Source organism: Conger conger, chromosome 9 (assembly GCF_963514075.1).
Source record: "Conger conger chromosome 9, fConCon1.1, whole genome shotgun sequence".
Lineage (NCBI taxonomy): Eukaryota > Metazoa > Chordata > Actinopteri > Anguilliformes > Congridae > Conger > Conger conger.
Genome location: NC_083768.1, coordinates 32,185,448 through 32,203,453, shown reverse-complemented (window position 1 = coordinate 32,203,453; position 18,006 = coordinate 32,185,448). Strand labels below are relative to the sequence as shown.

The 18,006-nt window shown below is 42.4% G+C and overlaps 1 protein-coding gene across 1 annotated transcript; it reads left to right on the top strand.

Annotated features, from left to right (window-relative positions):
* Positions 1–652: 652 nt before the first annotated feature.
* On the top strand, positions 653–15,826 carry acss2l (acyl-CoA synthetase short chain family member 2 like). The gene is made up of 18 exons (XM_061254860.1): positions 653–930; positions 1,514–1,709; positions 3,888–3,979; positions 4,426–4,529; positions 6,320–6,392; positions 6,780–6,855; positions 7,359–7,443; positions 9,348–9,485; positions 10,295–10,465; positions 10,634–10,767; positions 11,131–11,263; positions 11,702–11,758; positions 11,932–12,012; positions 12,191–12,299; positions 12,378–12,446; positions 14,136–14,312; positions 14,508–14,582; positions 14,822–15,826. The coding sequence occupies exons 1-18, from the start codon at positions 795–797 to the stop codon at positions 14,947–14,949; spliced, it is 2,034 nt and encodes a 677-aa protein (XP_061110844.1). The 5' UTR covers positions 653–794; the 3' UTR covers positions 14,950–15,826.
* The last annotated feature ends 2,180 nt before the right edge of the window (positions 15,827–18,006 follow it).

Sequence of the window (18,006 nt, the reverse complement as noted above, 5' to 3'; positions counted from 1 at the left end):
TATACAAACACTGTGTGTCAATGCTTTATTTAGTTAGAACTGTTACTTCACACTGTTTAAAGCTGGCGATCCCATATTTACTTAACATTCGCTGGGTTACTTCCGAGATGAGAACGATCAGACTCGTTTTGCGTTTTCCGAGATTTCCATAGCCTACAATGCTTCCTGTAGACACGAATACGGATCATTTCTAGTGAAATGTTCAGCACGACGGAGAGATCTGTGTTGTACGTACCATGATAAGTTATAAGTTTAACCATAAATGTACATTAAAACGGCAAAATGTTTACTTGTTTTTTATTCCCCGTTGGTATATGGTTCAGTTGTATCTTTCAGAATGCATTCTTTGTGATAGTTTACAGTAGGCTGCTGACAGTTGGCGTCTTTTCCATCCTAAGGGCAAAACAGAAGGGCAAGGCAAGCCAAGCAATAACAACGTATTTTTTCCATTGTCATGATGTAGCCTACATTCTTTCTTATGTAGACGCGTTATTTGCGAAATCCACATGTAATGTCCCACCCACTGCTCTGATGAACAGACGAGTGTGCTCTTGGCCAATGAAAATGTGGGAGTGCCTCAATGGGCGATTTGATTGGTCGCCTTGACACTAAGCAGACTGTGAAACTGGCACCAATTCGGGAAAAGGATAGGTGCTTGCTGCACAGGGACGCACAATAAACGACGCTGCTGTATAATCTCTCTGATTGTGTCAAAGCCTCGACGCAGTGGAGTGAGTGGTAGTACTCTGGATTTCCCCGTTTAACTCCCATACAAATCGCTACATCTGTCAAAAATGGTAGTCCCGGGATCTGAGCCCATGGAAGAGGAGCCATTATTTCAGCCTCCAGAAGATCTGCAACTGGAAGCACACATCCCCGACTTCAGTACTTACCTTACGAATTACAAGAAGTCAACAGAAGAACCAGAAGGTATGAAATCGCACACAAAAATGTGTGTCTGAGTATATGGCAGCTGCACACTCAGACACATACAGCAAGAGATAGAAACAGAGCACTTTTATTGTATTTGATAATTTTAACAATGCCTTGCTTAATTTGATATTTTTCTGAAATTAACTTTAATTCATAGTTGCATACATACACATAACTATTTTACTATTTGTATTTAGTAAGTAATGAACACTGGTTTACGAGATAAGTTTTGTAACTGGGCCAGTGTAGTTAAAGCACTGTGTCTGTAAAAGATAATGCTTGGAATGCATGCTCTTATTTTCAAAATCACCAGGAAGCGATGCAATGCTCAGGGATGCCTGCATTTAAAGGGGAAGATTGCAATATCATAGCTATGGCATATCTAAAGAGGCACTTCTATGCACATTATCGCATAACAAATTATTGCCGTAGCTAATGTCATTAAAGACAAAAGAAAATGAGTTTTTGTTCCTATGGCTTGGCAGCATTCTTGAGCTGGAAGTTGTGTTCATGCGATATAACTGGTTATCCCTGCTCAGTGGCCTTTTAAAAACTTCATGTTCATCTTCTTGTCTCACAGCATTCTGGACAGAGGTTGCCAAGGGCTTCTTTTGGAAGAGCCCACCAACAGGAGAGATCCTGAAGTATAATTTTGATGTCACCAAAGGCAACATTTACATTAAGTTCATGGAGGGTGCCAAAACCAACATGTGCTACAATGTCCTTGACCGAAATGTTCACGACAAGAATCTGGGAGACAGAGTGGCTTTCTACTGGTAAACCAAACATCTCAATAACATGTGCACTATCGTGGCCCTGCTTACAGCTCATATCACTCTCATGCTGAACAGTGCAGCTCACCGTTACTGCAGAATCTGCTGTCACACACTTACTGTGATATTTAATGTTATCATTACAACCATAGTATCTGGACATACTTTAGCACACTGCTACTGTAGTATGACAGTACATGACAGTACTACACATAGCCTATATGTTGGAATTACATGCAACATGCGTAGACAAGTACATGATCATCTTGTTTTTAGCACTGTGGAAAATGTTGTCAAACTGCTACTGGGACAATTTCTGTTGTGGCAGCCATTCCATTCTTTCTCTCCCATTGCACCCATTTCTCTCCAGCTCAGAGTCCACTGTGAATAGCACTTTTGTTAATGTGGTGCTACTGTACACAGTATATGAAGGTAACAGTTTGGGTTTTATTCAGACCCTTTTATGCACATACCATATTGTGTTCCACCCACTGATTTAGCATTAGCAAACATCTTTTTATATGTGAATTGCTGGATCAATTTAGTAATTTCATCATTCTTAAAATTATTTCTTTGGAAGATGTCACATCCACATTTTAGAATATTACCTGATAACATTTGCATTCTATGCTGTGCATTCCATATGCACTCTACTGTGGAATGTAAATGCGGGAAGATGGTGACACTAGAGAATAGACAATATGCTCAATATGAAAATGGAGATTCAGAGCTCAATAGTATGTCCTTGTCCAAGGAGTGTGTTCTCATCACTATTCAATTTGTTTTACCTTTTTTGTCCTTTTTATGCACAAAACTGTTGAAACTGTTAGCACTACAGAGTTCTGGTGATTGAATCTTTAGGTCAATAATGCTGGAACTCAGCTTGCAGTTTGAAACTACATACCTTGTCAACCTGTTTGATTGAGTTAGTCTTCACTTGCACTAACTTCTGCATTGTCACAATGCCTTTGGGCTTGACATGCAGCAGCCAATTAGATGCAAGTGCAATCAAGGTGAGATTTCTTTGTTTTGTTTCACTTTGGAATTCTTTTTATATGCTAACCAATATGGCAAATGTTCATTATGGTTTGCACAAAAATTTGAGTGAAGCTAACGAAATCTCACATAGACTGCACTTGCATCTGATTGGCTGAATTGATTTAGATAGGAATTGAGCGTCTCTCCCAGTGTCTCTTCTGCAGGTCAGACCCAGAGGCATTGGTTAGGTACTGATACAGTATTCAGTGTGTCTGCTGTATGTGACCTAGAAACCTGACCAGGATATGAGGTCATTGCGGAGAGTTTGCGCAAGCTGCTTGTCTTGCTTTCTCCTCCCACACCTGAACAAAAAGCCAGATGCAAAGATCAACAGACTGAGGCATACAGACCTTCCTGTAAATATTCAATGGCCAGTCATATTCACATTAAAATGCAGAGAATATTCTTATCATACGTATATGTTATAATATGGACCACATTAAAATGGACCAATTATAAAATCATGAATAATGGGTCACACAAACAGTAATCAGCTGATACATGATACATTACATTGGCAATTACATTCAAATATTTATTAAGATATTAATGGCACAGTGTGTGTCCTGCCTAATGCTCTGTGAACAATTCGGTTAATGTTAGCACCCTGCCATAAAAAATAACTTACTATTGCTCTTTAAGCAACATGATGCCAATTGGCACTGCCATCAGAGGTCAGCCTGCAATCAGACTACCTACAGGCACTCTGCCACATAGAGTTTGACATTCTGGCTGTGGCTTTGGGCTTGAGCAATGCTGGGCATTACTGGCAAACCAAAGTCCCGACTGGAATCCCACCTTAATTTGGACACATCAGAACCAGGGTGCTATGCAGTGCATTATTAAGCCTATTTCTATATTGAGCTAAATGGCTAATGCACAGTGCTCACACAGGAAGAAGAAATGAGAACATAAATGAGTGGGTTTTCAAGTGTCATGAGTGTCTCCTAAGTTATTGTAGTGTACTAGTGTAATGTAACCGGTTGCTAGGGTGTGACTGTCAAGTTTTGTGGTGTGCTGATATGATAGTAGCACTTCAGCTGCACTTCAGAGTCAGTGGGCCATGGTTATTTTCAGCCCTAAATCACTAAATCAAGTGTATAGCTGACATTATGAATTATTTTGTGTCTGTTCTTTCTGCAGGGAGGGGAACTCCCCTGATCACCAGGTTTCCATCACGTACAGTCAGCTGTTGACACAGGTGTGTCGCTGTGCCAACGTCCTGAAGCAGATGGGTAAGGACCTTGCTCTTCCTCTGTAGTGATCGCATGGAACTGTGGCAGTGTTATTTCTGTTTTCTCTCAAAGTCTTCACTGTTCTATTTGCCATTAGTTACAGATTGTTTAAGGTTTCACCCCAGAGCAAACAAGTACATCCCGTTTCCTCACTGTATTAATAACAGCAAAGGAAAATATGGACAAACATAAGGGCTGCAATAGTGTGCAAACATTTACCAGAAAGAGAAAACCCACATTAGGGTAGACAAGAGATGTTTTTCAAAGTACCAGAAGTTGTACTTTATACTTAACTGTGAAAGAAGACATTTTTATAAACTAGTAACCACCGTTGGAAACAAGACTATAGAACTATAGAAGTGAACAACCCTTCAACTCCATCTTCAGACAAAATGAGTTCATAAGTCCAACATGAACTAACATGTCCTTCTCTTGCTGTGTTGAAGGTGTCAGAAAAGGAGACAGGGTTGCCATCTACCTTCCCATGATTCCAGAGCTTGTGTATGCAATGTTAGCCTGCGCTCGAATAGGAGCTGTCCACTCCATTGTGGTAAGAACCCATCTCTCACAATACATTCCAGCTGGTCACTGGGTCAACACTTAGGAAAGACTCAAATTACACATGCTTTTTACAGACCTGGTTTGACTTTGTACCCTTGATCTTACATAGACAACAGAAGTTTGCAATAATCATACCCACTGAATTTGTTTTGGTCTGCCTGCTACTCAAACTACATGTGCTACTACATTATCAGTAAGTTTAAATCTGTGAAAGTCAATACAATGAGCACCTATGGAAATTTAATCAATATGGTTCTATGAGAAAAAACAACAAATTGGTGGATAGCCTCAACAAAAACAAGGCATACCGTTTATACTATAATCAACTGTATAGATACCCTTTACATAATCAAATATATTGTGGTTATCTTCATGCAGTAACCCAAATTTAATTGAGGCCAAAGCTATTTATTCCTTGTGCTTCCCCCCAGGGGTGGTGTAGAGTTACAGTACTAAATACTCCCCAGGGTGCTTCCAAGGTCAATTTATATTAAACAAACCAGTCTATTTTAAGGTCTATTTAAGTGACCCCATTCCTCCCTGGGCCATTGTCTGCCATTCTGCAGGCATCTGTGTATTACATGTCAGAATGAGAGTTTCCATGTGCTCTGTATTTCAAAAGTAAAATGCATAAATACGTTAAAAAAAGAGGAATGGGCAATTAAACCTGACCAAGTAGTCCAGCAGGTCAGGGTCACCATGGCAACATGACCGGATCATGTTAAAAGTGTGGCTGTAGGCGCTTATTGCAAGTTTTATGTCAATTGATCAAAGATTGGGTGTAACTGAAATATGAGCTCATGCCCTGTTTGGCAGATTTGAATTTGATGGACTGTAACAGACGAATGCTTTCAATAATCAAAAAAAAAATTTGTGAAGAATGTGTGGCCCGTGAAAAATTAGAAAACTTTTTCAGAAAATCCAATATCATGGAAAATGCAATACGGGTTTAATGGGTGCATTGAAGTTGGCTTGATCCAAGGAATCAAACGGTACATCATTTTAGAAAATTGGGCATACGGCTCAAATTTACATGCATAAACATACCTCCAACTTTGACCCATTGGTGGCGCTAGAGCACTTGAGGTGAAAGGAATCATGGGACTGTCCCCAATCAGTGTGCCAAATTTTAAAACTTTTTACCACACGGTTCTTGGGGCTGCCATAGACACCCTAGCCAAAAAGATGCTTTAGTCTGACCCATGTGGGTGTTGTGTCCTGCAGCCACCACTGTAAGACATTATTAGGCAGGGAGATTCCCAGCAATCAAAATCTCCCTCCCTTGCTGATGCTGCAGCCAATCATGTCAGACATGCTGGGCACAGTCCAGCACTGGCATGGTCCGGATTCACTGGTCTAAAGAAAGGCTATTGCTTTGGCTAGAATTACTATCAGGGGGACCATTATTTCCACATACAGTACAGGGTGAATCACCTCTTCACTTAGGCCTCAGAGAAATGAGCATATCTATATGTTTTGTGCCTTTAGTTAATAGTTTACTGTATACCCACTCTGATCCATGCTCCAAATGAAGAATACTCTTGAGCATCAGAGCAGTTCAGTAAAAACATTGCAGTCTGTTGCTGCTATTGGTTCCAGCCCAAGACTAGACTGGGCCAGAGCTTGGCAAATGGATCCTAGTAAGGCCAAGATTGGTTTGAACTGGCCGGAGATATGTATCTGTATGTATAGATACATATATTATATGTATCTATAAGAGCCGGACTCAGATATAGTATCATCACCCCTTTCTGTGACTGCATGTCCCAATGTGTTCAGTTTGCAGGCTTCTCCTCGGAGTCTCTTTGTGAACGAATCCTGGATGCACAGTGCCCCTTTCTTGTGACTGCAGGTAACCAGTGGCAACACTAACCTTACCATCTCAACTCCTGTTGTTGGTATTACAATTTCCAAAAATGGTCACTAACAGATGTAACCTCAATGGTTTGTTAGGGGTTGTCAGTGTTTGGTTTCTGCTATTAACACTGCTTTATTTGCTTGCTTAGCAGACAAAATATAATGTATATTCAATGCCTCAATGAGAATTCAGTTAACTAGTTTATTGCCACATTTTCTAAATACTACACTACACGGGGGTCCCCATTAAAACAATGCATTTAAAGTGTGTGTATCTTTGTGTGTGTACACATCACTTCCATGCCTCCCTTGTTCTCATGGTACCAGTCCCCTTCGCTTCACCTCACCCCACACTGTGTCCCATCTCTGTCCCTCTGTGCAGATGGCGTTTACCGAGGCGAGAAGCTGATCAACCTGAAGCAAATCGCAGATGAAGCACTGGTGCGCTGCAAGGACAGGTGGGTGCCACTAATCACTGGCTCCTTTATGGCAGGAGTCTGTTTGCCAAAGATCCGCTGCAAGCCATCCAAACACGCTACACAGGAATGGCCCAGTCCTTATCTGCCTGTATCACTGCCTGAGGGTGGGGGGTTACTGGGGAGACGCTGATGAGACTGATTTGCCCATTCACTTGGCTTATATTCAGGGTGTGAAATCAAACATTGCGCAAACATTATGCAAACATTATGCAAATGTTACACAAGTTGTGACATGCATGCTGAACAAGCTTTGAGAGACAATTGGTATATGTGATATCATGAGCAATTGACATGATAACCATCTAATGACACAGAATAGATCTCTCTTTTCTCCACTGATGGTTCAGCTGTTGCAGCTTGTTTGTCCACTTCAACAGTTTTCCATTAAAAGGTCAATTTTCAGGAAGACAAAATGTAATCTTTAGCTCTATGCATAAGTTAGTGTTGACCGGTTTAAATTGACCATTTTTCCTTTTGTGCAGAGCAAACTTTTCTGTGAAGAAATGCATTGTCGTGAGACACCATGCTCTGAGGATAAGAAAGGGCAGTGCATGCAACAAACTGCAGGTACGCGCAGACCGGAGGATTGCGTGCTGGTGATAGAGTTTGATTTGTGACCAGAGGGTCGAAGGCATCCTGGGCCTGGAATTGTTGTTGTCTTAAGCAATGCCACACTTGAATCTCAAACTAATTTACTGTAGTCCATGATATTCATTTAAGTACACAAGCAATAAAGCTGTTATCTGTGTACATTGCCATGGACAGCATCTGCTGGGCATGTGAATATGTACATAAGCACACTAAAGATGGTGTTGGATCTCTAATCTGCCATAACACATGCTTGAAAATAGGGTGTCTCAGCAGACTTAAACAGACGTTGTTTACAAAGCAAGTCTAGTGACGTGTTCTTAACAGATGTTGGCTGGCATCACATACCTTAGCAGAGACCCATCCACAAGCCTTTTGTAAACAACCATTTTTTCATATTTAATTTCAAGTGAATTTAATGATGCTCTGCATTTTTAAAAATCTTGTCATTTAAAGAAATGTGACCATAAAACAACTTCCATATGTTTTGAGCATATAACACACACTTAAAAAGCTGCTTAAGATTACGGTGCTGCTATGCACAAAACATCAGGACTGCACAAGCTTGTATTTGCAGTGGAAGATTAATTTAGCTCAAGTTCAGTTTGGAACTCCACAGTTCCTCTGTCACTGTCACCTCTGCTGTGTTTGTCCAAAGTGTAACCAAATGGAAGCACGGTATTGTCCAGAATGGCTGTGTACTGCCCACCTTATCAGAATTTTGTGCTTTCTGCTTTAGCCTTTTCGGTTTCAAAAGCTTGTGGAATCAATGATACAGATACAATCTGATAGCACACAGTATGCTAGTTAGTGTCTTCTCAAACTGCAGCACTTGGCTTCACTTCAAGCGGCATTTACACAAAATATTTTTTGGTTCAATTTTTAAAATATCATCATCAATGCCACTGAGCCCTGAAGGTTCATCTCGTACTACTATTCGTTGTCCAGGACCAAATGCACTTTGAATACACTGAACCTATGTCAAGATTTCTACACTGGAACATCAATACCAGCTTCAATACCTTGCATGAATACATTTTAAAAGGCTGTATTCATGAAGTCAACAAGCTGTAGTCACCATGATCTGTTGTCAGTACCATGATCTGGTGGCTCACCCGAACAAGCCTCCTTTGGACACATTCCACAAATATCCCCCTCTGGGATAACCTGGAAATGTACTTTTCTTGAAGAACAAAAACTCATAACCCAAATAATAGGTGTACTGTCTGGACATTTCATTAGATCAGCCCCTTTATACTTTATCTGGTGTTACATGCCATATAGTACCATTACAGCAGTGTTTAATTCTCATGTGACTGTTTCCAGTACACAGAGGGGTCTGTGGTGACCTGTACAGGAATCAGTGACGCATCTCCGGGGTCAGACAGATTTAGAAACCCAGCCAGGTCTGTTGTTCATGCACCCATTGCTGGGTGTGGATAGGTGGTGTCCAATGACTGTTTCCTGGGAACAGGGCTTGTGCAATCCTAAATACTAATATGATATGCATCTCATGTATTACTAATGCAAAATAGGGACAACTCTGCATACCTCAAAACAAAGCAGTTCAGTCATGGACATGCAATACAATCTGTGGAGGAACCTGTTGCTTTTCCTTCCTGGAATATGCCATTAAAGTAGGTTGGATTTACAGAAACGCCTGCTGGAAATATTCCATTGACTTCAGGCAGTGTTGATCATGTTCTAATTATGGGTAATGATCCAGATTTATTTGTTGTTTAGAAGTCTTTGCCAAGCTACATTAAAACAACTTGCAAGAACAAGGCCATAGGTTCAAACTCACTGCACCCTGTAGAGATGGCAGTGATGGTGGCGGAGATGAAGATTAGTGTGAGTTTTATGGTGCAGTGCTTCCCCTTCAGACCCCCTGGAACGCGGACTGTGATGTGTGGTGGGATGATTTGATGGAGACGGCCCCTGACGAGTGTGAGCCAGAGTGGGTGGATGCTGAGGACCCGCTCTTCATCCTCTACACCAGCGGCTCCACCGGGAAGCCCAAGGCAAGCCTTGCCCCTTACAGGCACACTCTACACCCAGCCCCTGGGCCCAACAGCAGGGCGTGGGCTGTGAGGTGTCCTCCTCCGGACTCTCGGTCGGAGGCTCCAAACAGCACAGCCCTCTTCTCGGGTCCTGTGGGCTAGAGCTGCTCTGATCTGCGAGAACAATGTCAGCTTGTTTCCATTCCAGATAAATCACATGCTAATAATCACTTCCTTAACCAGAGGGTTTGGTTTTCCTCCCTAGTGCTGACTGCATTAGTGGAATTGAGCAGCAAGGCTGGCTGGATTCAGCTCTTTACAGTATATGGCACCTTGATTGGCAGCAACCTCGTACTTGGAGCCACCATAGGAGAAGGCCATTATCCTAATGTGGGATTGTGCCCAAGATCAGAGATATTCAGATTCTGTTAAGCACCTTATGTCTTTTTTAATCCGTCTAGTCAGTCAAAACCGATGGCATTCATTAACAAATGGAATTCACTTAAAAGACTGAGATGTTCAATGTGTCCTCTTTACACTAATCTCAGCCAGATAAAACAGCTTGAATCTTACTTCAGGTTCAGTGATTTCAGACAGCTAGACTGTTATCCCAGTTCACTGATCTCAAACAATTAGACCGTTATTTCGGTTCACTGATCTCAAAAAGCTAGAATGTGATTTCAATTTTTCCCTCCATCCACTAAGCATAGATGCTGATATCGGCCTCAGTACTTGGCAGGTGGCTCATTGTTGTAAGCCTCCTGAATGTTAATTGCAGCAAATCTCTGTTATATACAGTAAGTATCTGCCTCCCCTTGACTCACACACAGGGAGTTCTCCACACAACAGCGGGATACATGCTGTATACCGCTCTGACGTTCAAGTACGTGTTTGATTATCACCTCGGTGATGTGTACTGGTGCACTGCGGACATTGGCTGGATCACTGGACACTCCTACATCACTTATGGGCCGCTTGCCAATGGTGCCACTAGTGTTCTTGTGAGTAAAACTTTACATTTTCTGGTTAAAAATAGCAAAAAGTATGTCTTACTCAGAAGGATCATATCAACCTGCTGTGGGGGTCACTCAGTCAAATGTTTGGTATTCATTATAAGAACATGACCTGCCACCATGCCATTTCTGACACGAGTGGTGTGCATTTTGAAGTTTGAGGGCGTACCGCTGCACCCTCATGTGGGTCGGTTCTGGGAGATCATCGAGAAATACGGCGTGACCAAGTTCTACACAGCGCCCACGGCCATTCGCCTGCTAATGAAGTATGGGAAGGAGCCAATCCAGCGGTGAGTATCACTTACAGTCACGGGAAACTGCAGGACCCTTCATCAACAACAACTTAATGCAATGTGCCATAGTAAGTGTAAGAGGCAAGTTTTGTGTAGGTACTTTCAGAACAGAAGGCCAGTGAGACAGCAGGATGACCCAGGAAGAGGGGTGGCTATAAACATAAACAGTAATGGAATGATGTCTGTTGTAACCACAGTGTCAGCTCTGAGTACTTTTCTGAACTTTTATGTCATTGCCTCAAGTGAAAGAGGAAAACACTGTTTAAAGAAGTGGTGTCTAAAGCGTGCTGCGATTAGATTGAACCTGCACCTCAGGGGCCGGCCTCATGTAGGTCACCCATGTGCCCTGTTCCGTGACAGGTATGATCTGTCGAGTCTACGTGTTCTGGGCACCGTGGGGGAGCCCATCAACCCTGAGGCCTGGAACTGGTACCATGAGGTGGTGGGGCAGAGGAGGTGTCCTGTGGTGGACACTTTCTGGCAGACCGAGACGGTGCGTGACCCTCCCCCGATGTGCTCCCCTTCATCAACACCCCATCTCACATCACGTCAACATCCTTTCACAGAATGACAACCAAACATTTTTCCTTTTTTCCAGCAGTAACAGGGTTTCACGTTTCTCCAGAGCTTGTAGAAACATGTTACCACTCCTGGTTTCATGGGAAAATGTAGTAAGGAGTGTTTTTTTTTGCACTGAAACCATGACATCTCACCCTATATCCTCACCACATGCAGGGTTAATGACAGAGATTAGGTCAGGCTGATGCATTCACTCACTGGTGCCACATTGAAAATCTTAGCTCCTCCATTTGGCTTGGTACCAGTGTATGGGTCTATCTTAAACATTTCTATCGGCCCTGTTCACAGACGGTTCTTTCCCAGGAGAACGAAGCAGAACCCTTCACTCACCTTTTCCTTTTCGTACACACAGGGGGGTCATGTGCTCACCCCGCTGCCTGCTGCCACACCCCTGAAGCCCGGCTCGGCGGTAAGTTGAGGACCACTCGGTTGGCGCAAGCAGAAGTTTAAAATTCTCATCTTCTCTAGCATACAGTGTTGGGATCATTTTACGATCAGGGCCCAGTTTAATGACTGTGGCCTGGGGGTTTGATGGGATACTGGAGGCTGCTGTACCACTTCTGACACCGGTTCCCCTTTCAGACGCTGCCATTCTTCGGAGTGCAGCCCACCATTCTGAACGAGCATGGAGAGGAGCTCGAAGGAGAGGCAGAGGGCTACCTGGTGAGTGTGAACATTGAAATCATCCACACATCATTCACAAACCTCTTCAATAGCAGCAACACAAAACGGTTCCTGGAAGCACATTTGCTTCCAGGACCGATTCCTCTTGTTTGCACACACGTTCTGTGGCTGCACTGTGAATGACCAAAGATGGCCACCTCATTCTGTGCCTCTGCAGGTGTTCCGCAAGCCATGGCCCGGCATAATGCGCACGGTGTATGGAAACCAGGAGCGATTTGAAAACACCTATTTCAAGAAGTTCCCAGGGTTTTACGTGACTGGAGACGGTACGCCATCAGTAGCAGTTCTATCACAGGGACATATTTATCTTGTGTGTCGATTCATAACATGCTGTCTTCCCCCAGGCTGTAGACGAGACAAGGACGGGTATTACTGGATCACTGGCAGGATCGACGACATGCTGAATGTGTCTGGTAAGGAGCTGCCGACTTTGGGAACTAGCACCCTCTGGTGGGGGGTTCTGACAGCATGACATTACATTACGAGGCATTTAGCAGACACTCTTATCCAGAGCGACGTACAAGGAAGTGCAGATCAAACACAAAGTACAAGTGCGAAGAGGACCTGAGAGGACAGTACAGTTCTGAGTCCTATTGTAAACATACAGATAATCAGAACCCTTGAAGAGTACAGTCAACTTCCAAACTAGCATACCACAGTTGGCAGCTAGAATACATTACATTACATTACATTACATGGCATTTAGCAGACGCTCTTATCCAGAGCGACGTACAATGAAGTGCAAATCAAACACAAGTATGAGTGCTAAGAGGATCTGAGAGGACAGTACAGTTCCGAGTCCTAGTGTAAACATACAGATAATCAGAACCCTTGAAGAGTACAATCAACTTCCAAACTAGCATACCACAGTTGGCAGCTAGAATACCCTGAATACAACAATACAACAGCCGATAAAAAACAACAATATCTATACAAGTAACAATATTTATACAATCTATACATAAGTGCCATTACAGTCTAAGGCTAATCATGGTGGTGAGTTAGGGAGGGAAAGGTGTAGCCTGAAGAGATGAGTCTTCAGTCTGCGCTTGAAGGAGGTCAGAGACTCTGCCGTTCTGACATCCACCGGGAATACCCAGAGTACAACAATACAATAGCTAATATAAAAAAACAAACAATATCTATACAACTATATCATAAGTGCCATTACAGTCTATGGCATATATAAGGCTAATCATGGTGGTGAGTTAGGGAGGGAAAGGTGTAGCCAGAAGAGATTAGATGTGTATGACTCACTCTCAAGGCTGTACGAAATATTTATGCATGCTCTGACTTCCTTATTATTATGTGATCTGTTTTCTGGAGAGTAGGGAAGCTCAGACCTAAAACGTTAAGTCATTCAAACTTCCTCCTTTGGTCAAAATATTATTTTGGTGATGAAGGCGATTTCCACCTGCAATGACAGAGACATAATATATTTCCTCATTGCCACATGCAAACTGTACAGGTTACATGCTCTCAGTACTGTAGTTATAGGCATCCGTATATGTGACAAACAGTACAGTAGCTATAAGGTACCTGTACAGGTGATCAGCACACAGTACTGTAGCTACAGGACACCTGTACAAGTAACATACATAGGGCACCTGTATAGGTGACAAACACTCAGTACTGTAGCTATAGGGCACCAGTACAGGTTACAGACTCTCAGTACTCTCAGTATCGGTGCCTATGGGGCCCCTATACAGGAGACAAATGCTCAGTACTGTAGCTATAGGGGACCTGTATAGGTGATAAACAGTCACTACTGTAGCTTTATGACACAGGTTACAGAAGTTAGAGAGTACCTATACAAACTCTTATTTTGATAGCTATCGAGCACCTGTACAGGGGACAAACTCTCAGTACTATAGCTTCATGACACAGGTACAGGTTACAGAACTTAGAGAGTACCTATACTAAGTGCACTCTTAGTTCTGTAGCTATGGAGCACCTGTACAGGGGACAAACTCTCAGTACTATAACGTCATGACACAGGTACAGGTTACAGAACTTAGAGCGTACCTATACTAAGTGCACTCTTAGTTATATAGCTGTGGAGCACCTGTACAGGGTACAAACTCTCAGTTGTGTTGCTGAAGGCCACTTGCTGAGCACGGCGGAGGTGGAGGGGGCGCTGACAGAGCATGGGGCAGTTGCCGAGGCGGCTGTGGTCAGTCGGCCCCACGCGGTGAAAGGAGAGTGTCTGTACTGCTTCGTCACCCTGAAGGATGGCCGGGAGTTCAGCCACACACTGTCCGAGGAGCTGAAGAGACAAGGTACGGTGCTGTCAACATGGCAACAGAGCACAACACCAACATGCTTCTCAGACCAGCCAATCACAATCTGTCAAGCACTCTCAGTCGATCGTTCGGTTATTGTACTTTGAACAGGAAATATTGGAAAGTTGCGCTACAAGCTTGTTCATGATTCACTTCTGTAATATGATGCCTTGCTTTCTTTTGTCCTTCTAGTAAGAGAAAAAATTGGACCTATAGCCACGCCTGACTTCATTCAGAATGCCCCTGGACTACCAAAAACTCGCTCAGGTAACTGTTATTCTTTGAGAAAGAAAGAGGAAAATGTTCAAAGAGTATTTCCGTAACATAATACTCTTCCTTATAGTACTTTATTATAGCAACACATAGAATTATTCAAAAGCATGACTACTATTACAAAGCAGTGCTTACCATCATGGCCACTTCTGGCATTAACATGTCAGGTAAACAGACCGCAGTCGTCTTGTACTAGTGGACAGCTTGCCCAATGACAGGTGTCCGTTTTCCAGGTAAGATTATGCGGCGTATCCTGCGGCAGATTGCGCGGAATGAGAAGGACCTGGGTGACCTCTCTACACTGGCTGACCCCAAAGTGGTGGAGGTGCTCTTCAGCCAGCGGTGTGAAGCAGCTGCCTGAGAACCTGCACCCCCACGGAACAGGAGGAAGTGATTTTAACAGCGATTCCAACCACCCCACCGTGAAAAATACAAAATCTCACCTCGATTCTATTTCTCAGTTTATTTAGACATTTATCTCATTTTAATCTCCTAACTGCCACTTGAAAACACTTGAAAATGTTAAACAGTACTTTTGCTCATTCCGAAAAGAAAAGGCACTGTTAATTCAAGTTCATTCAAAAAACATCAGAGCAATTAATTCAAAGCATATACATGTACGTACGCTTAGAAATGTCTTAGCCATTCCAAAACAGGTAAAGTTCTATTATTCACATGATTAAATGTAGATATTCACTACTTCAGGGCACATCTTAGGCTGAAAATATGAACTCCAAGAAAAATATTTTATCTCACTCACTTGACAAGAAGTGAGAAAAGACAATCACAGAAAAAGTTCAGCTCGGGTCACTTGTCTGGATTTTCAGCTGCTAGACATATAAACCAGCGGGTAGGGCACAGCTGATATGAAGTACAGTAAGCCTTAATGCAAATGTTATTTACTTGATTGGTGGTCCAATACTGTGGTATAATGAGTGTTCAGAATGGGAGCACTACTTTTAAGATATATGAAAATGTCTTGTTGTTTTCAAAAGGTGCGACAGTGGATAAAGTAATCTTCTGTGTATTTTGTACTTTACTCAGCCCCCACATTGTCTGACTTGAAACAGGAATTCCTCTCATATAATTTAAAAGGTGAAAGTCTACTATGTACAGTCCTATAAGTTTTTTTTAAGGTTGTATGGTTAAGGTTGTATTAAACAAACAAAAAAAAACTTAAACTTAATAAAATTTGTTTCACACATGCATGCATCGAATAATGCAGGTGAAGGCACTAACTGACTCATGAATACTGTATTTTAAGATTTATTAAAAAATCTTCCATTATTGTATTTTTTAACACTAATATAGATATACACAGCCCTAATATTAGCTAGCATTATATTAGCTAATTATATGGACAATGCCATTTATCAGAGAATGTGGTATCCACCTGATGCAATTCCGCTTAGCTGATAGCTGATCATGGTAATTTATTTATTCCCTGATAAATTTGAAATGTGATGCTTTTTAATGACTGCTTAGTGCCCATCTTCATGAAAAGGCTGTATCAGTTAACAGTCAAACAGGCCAACAGGATGCTGGGATATCAGAAGTTATTTTTTCGTAAGCGTAAATAATAAAGGAAAGTTGCCAATTTGTGGAACGGCTTACCAGGTCATATTGCAGACACACAAACCCTTGTGTCCTGGCCTGGGCTTGACACTGTGCTAGATGGGCTGAGTGGCCTGTTGTCCCCATTATGCGTTCTACTGTTCATATGCATCCCAGTTCTAAATCCAGCCAAAATATCCTCTGACAACTGAGCCAATTACAGGCAGTTCTAGAATGTGCAGTAGCATATCATTTCCTCTAGAGGTCACTAAAATCTTTGGAAATCAACAGAATACACCTTAGGAACATTGCCAAACTCCGTCCCACACTCACCCTGACAGATGCAGAGAAGCTCGTCCACGCCTTTGTTTCCTCCAGGCTTGACTACTGTAATGCACTACTCATCGGGATTCCTAGTAACGGCCTCCAGAAACTACAGTATGTCCAAAACAGCGCTGCTAGGATCCTGATGAGGGTGCGCAAATATGATCACATCACCCCCATCCTCAAATCGCTTCACTGGCTCCCCATCTCACTTAGGATTGAGTTCAAGGTCTCCCTCCTCACCCACCAGTGCATACACGGAAATGCCCCCCGCTACCTCAAGGAACTCCTTACCCCTCAGACCTCCTCACGTAACCTCCGCTCTGCGACCACCAACCTCCTCAAACCCCCCAGGACCAAGCTCCGCACAATGGGGGATCGGGCATTCTGCTCGGCCGCTCCCAGTTTGTGGAATGCTCTCCCCGACCACCTAAGGGCACCACAGACTGTGGATACTTTTAAACAAGGTCTAAAAACCTACCTTTTTTCTAGAGCCTTCTGCTAGATTTTAAATTTTTTTTTCTCATGTTTTGTATTTCTTTTTTTAGCACTTCTGCTTTTTCATCTGTAGCACTTTGAGATTTTTAAAAAATATATAAAGCGCAATACAAATAAAATGTATTATTATTATTATTATTATGCCTACTTTAGAATGGTTCATTTGTGCTCCTAATGGTGAGAATAATTCCCAGCAGAACACCATAATCGCTTAGCCTCAATGTTATACACTTGCGCAGTCTACACACAGTCTAGTCTTTTGATGATCATATCAATCCTTTCATGGAACTAAAACGGAGAAGGTTAAAAGTCGCTCTTATCTTTTTCATGGCACTGGTCCGTCTGGCTGAAACTCTACATTGCGGTGTGCTCTTGTTGAATCTCTTTGTTCAAGATAATAAAGCATGTGGCAGCAGAAGATGAAGGTACATGGATACATTTCTGTGGTGGATCATGAGCCTAATCTCACCACTGGTCGTCTGTGTTCCCTGAAGGATTTTTCCCACTATCCTTCACCTATCAGGACCCCTGAATACATGCTCTGATAGGTATAGGATTAACGCTTTTTAAAAATGGGACACATAAATGTTAGGTTTATGCCTGGGAGAGGCTGTACAGCATAGGAAGGCCTGCTCGTTGCTTCTCTTCTACATCGCTTTACACAGAAACACAGTGGCTCTTTGCCTGTCAGTTTCCTACCTCACACTGCCTCTGCAAAGGGCCGCGTTTCACGTTTCTGTCTGCTTTGATCTTCAATCCTTGACAAGGATGGCTTCTTGATATAAAAAAAATCTTCCCATCTAGTAACACTATAGTGTGACTTATAATGTATGTTCCATATTTGTGGTGAACAATTTTTTTGTGCTGTTCAAATTTCAGATTCCTCAACCCTCTGCTTCAAGATAACACCTCAGTGAAATGAAATACTCCACAATGAAAAGGAATGCATTTTGTTTTTATAATTCAGATCAGGCATGCCTGAAGTTCTTATTTCAGTGGTTTAAATTAGTCAACAATGACCCATAGGACAAAATACTGACCT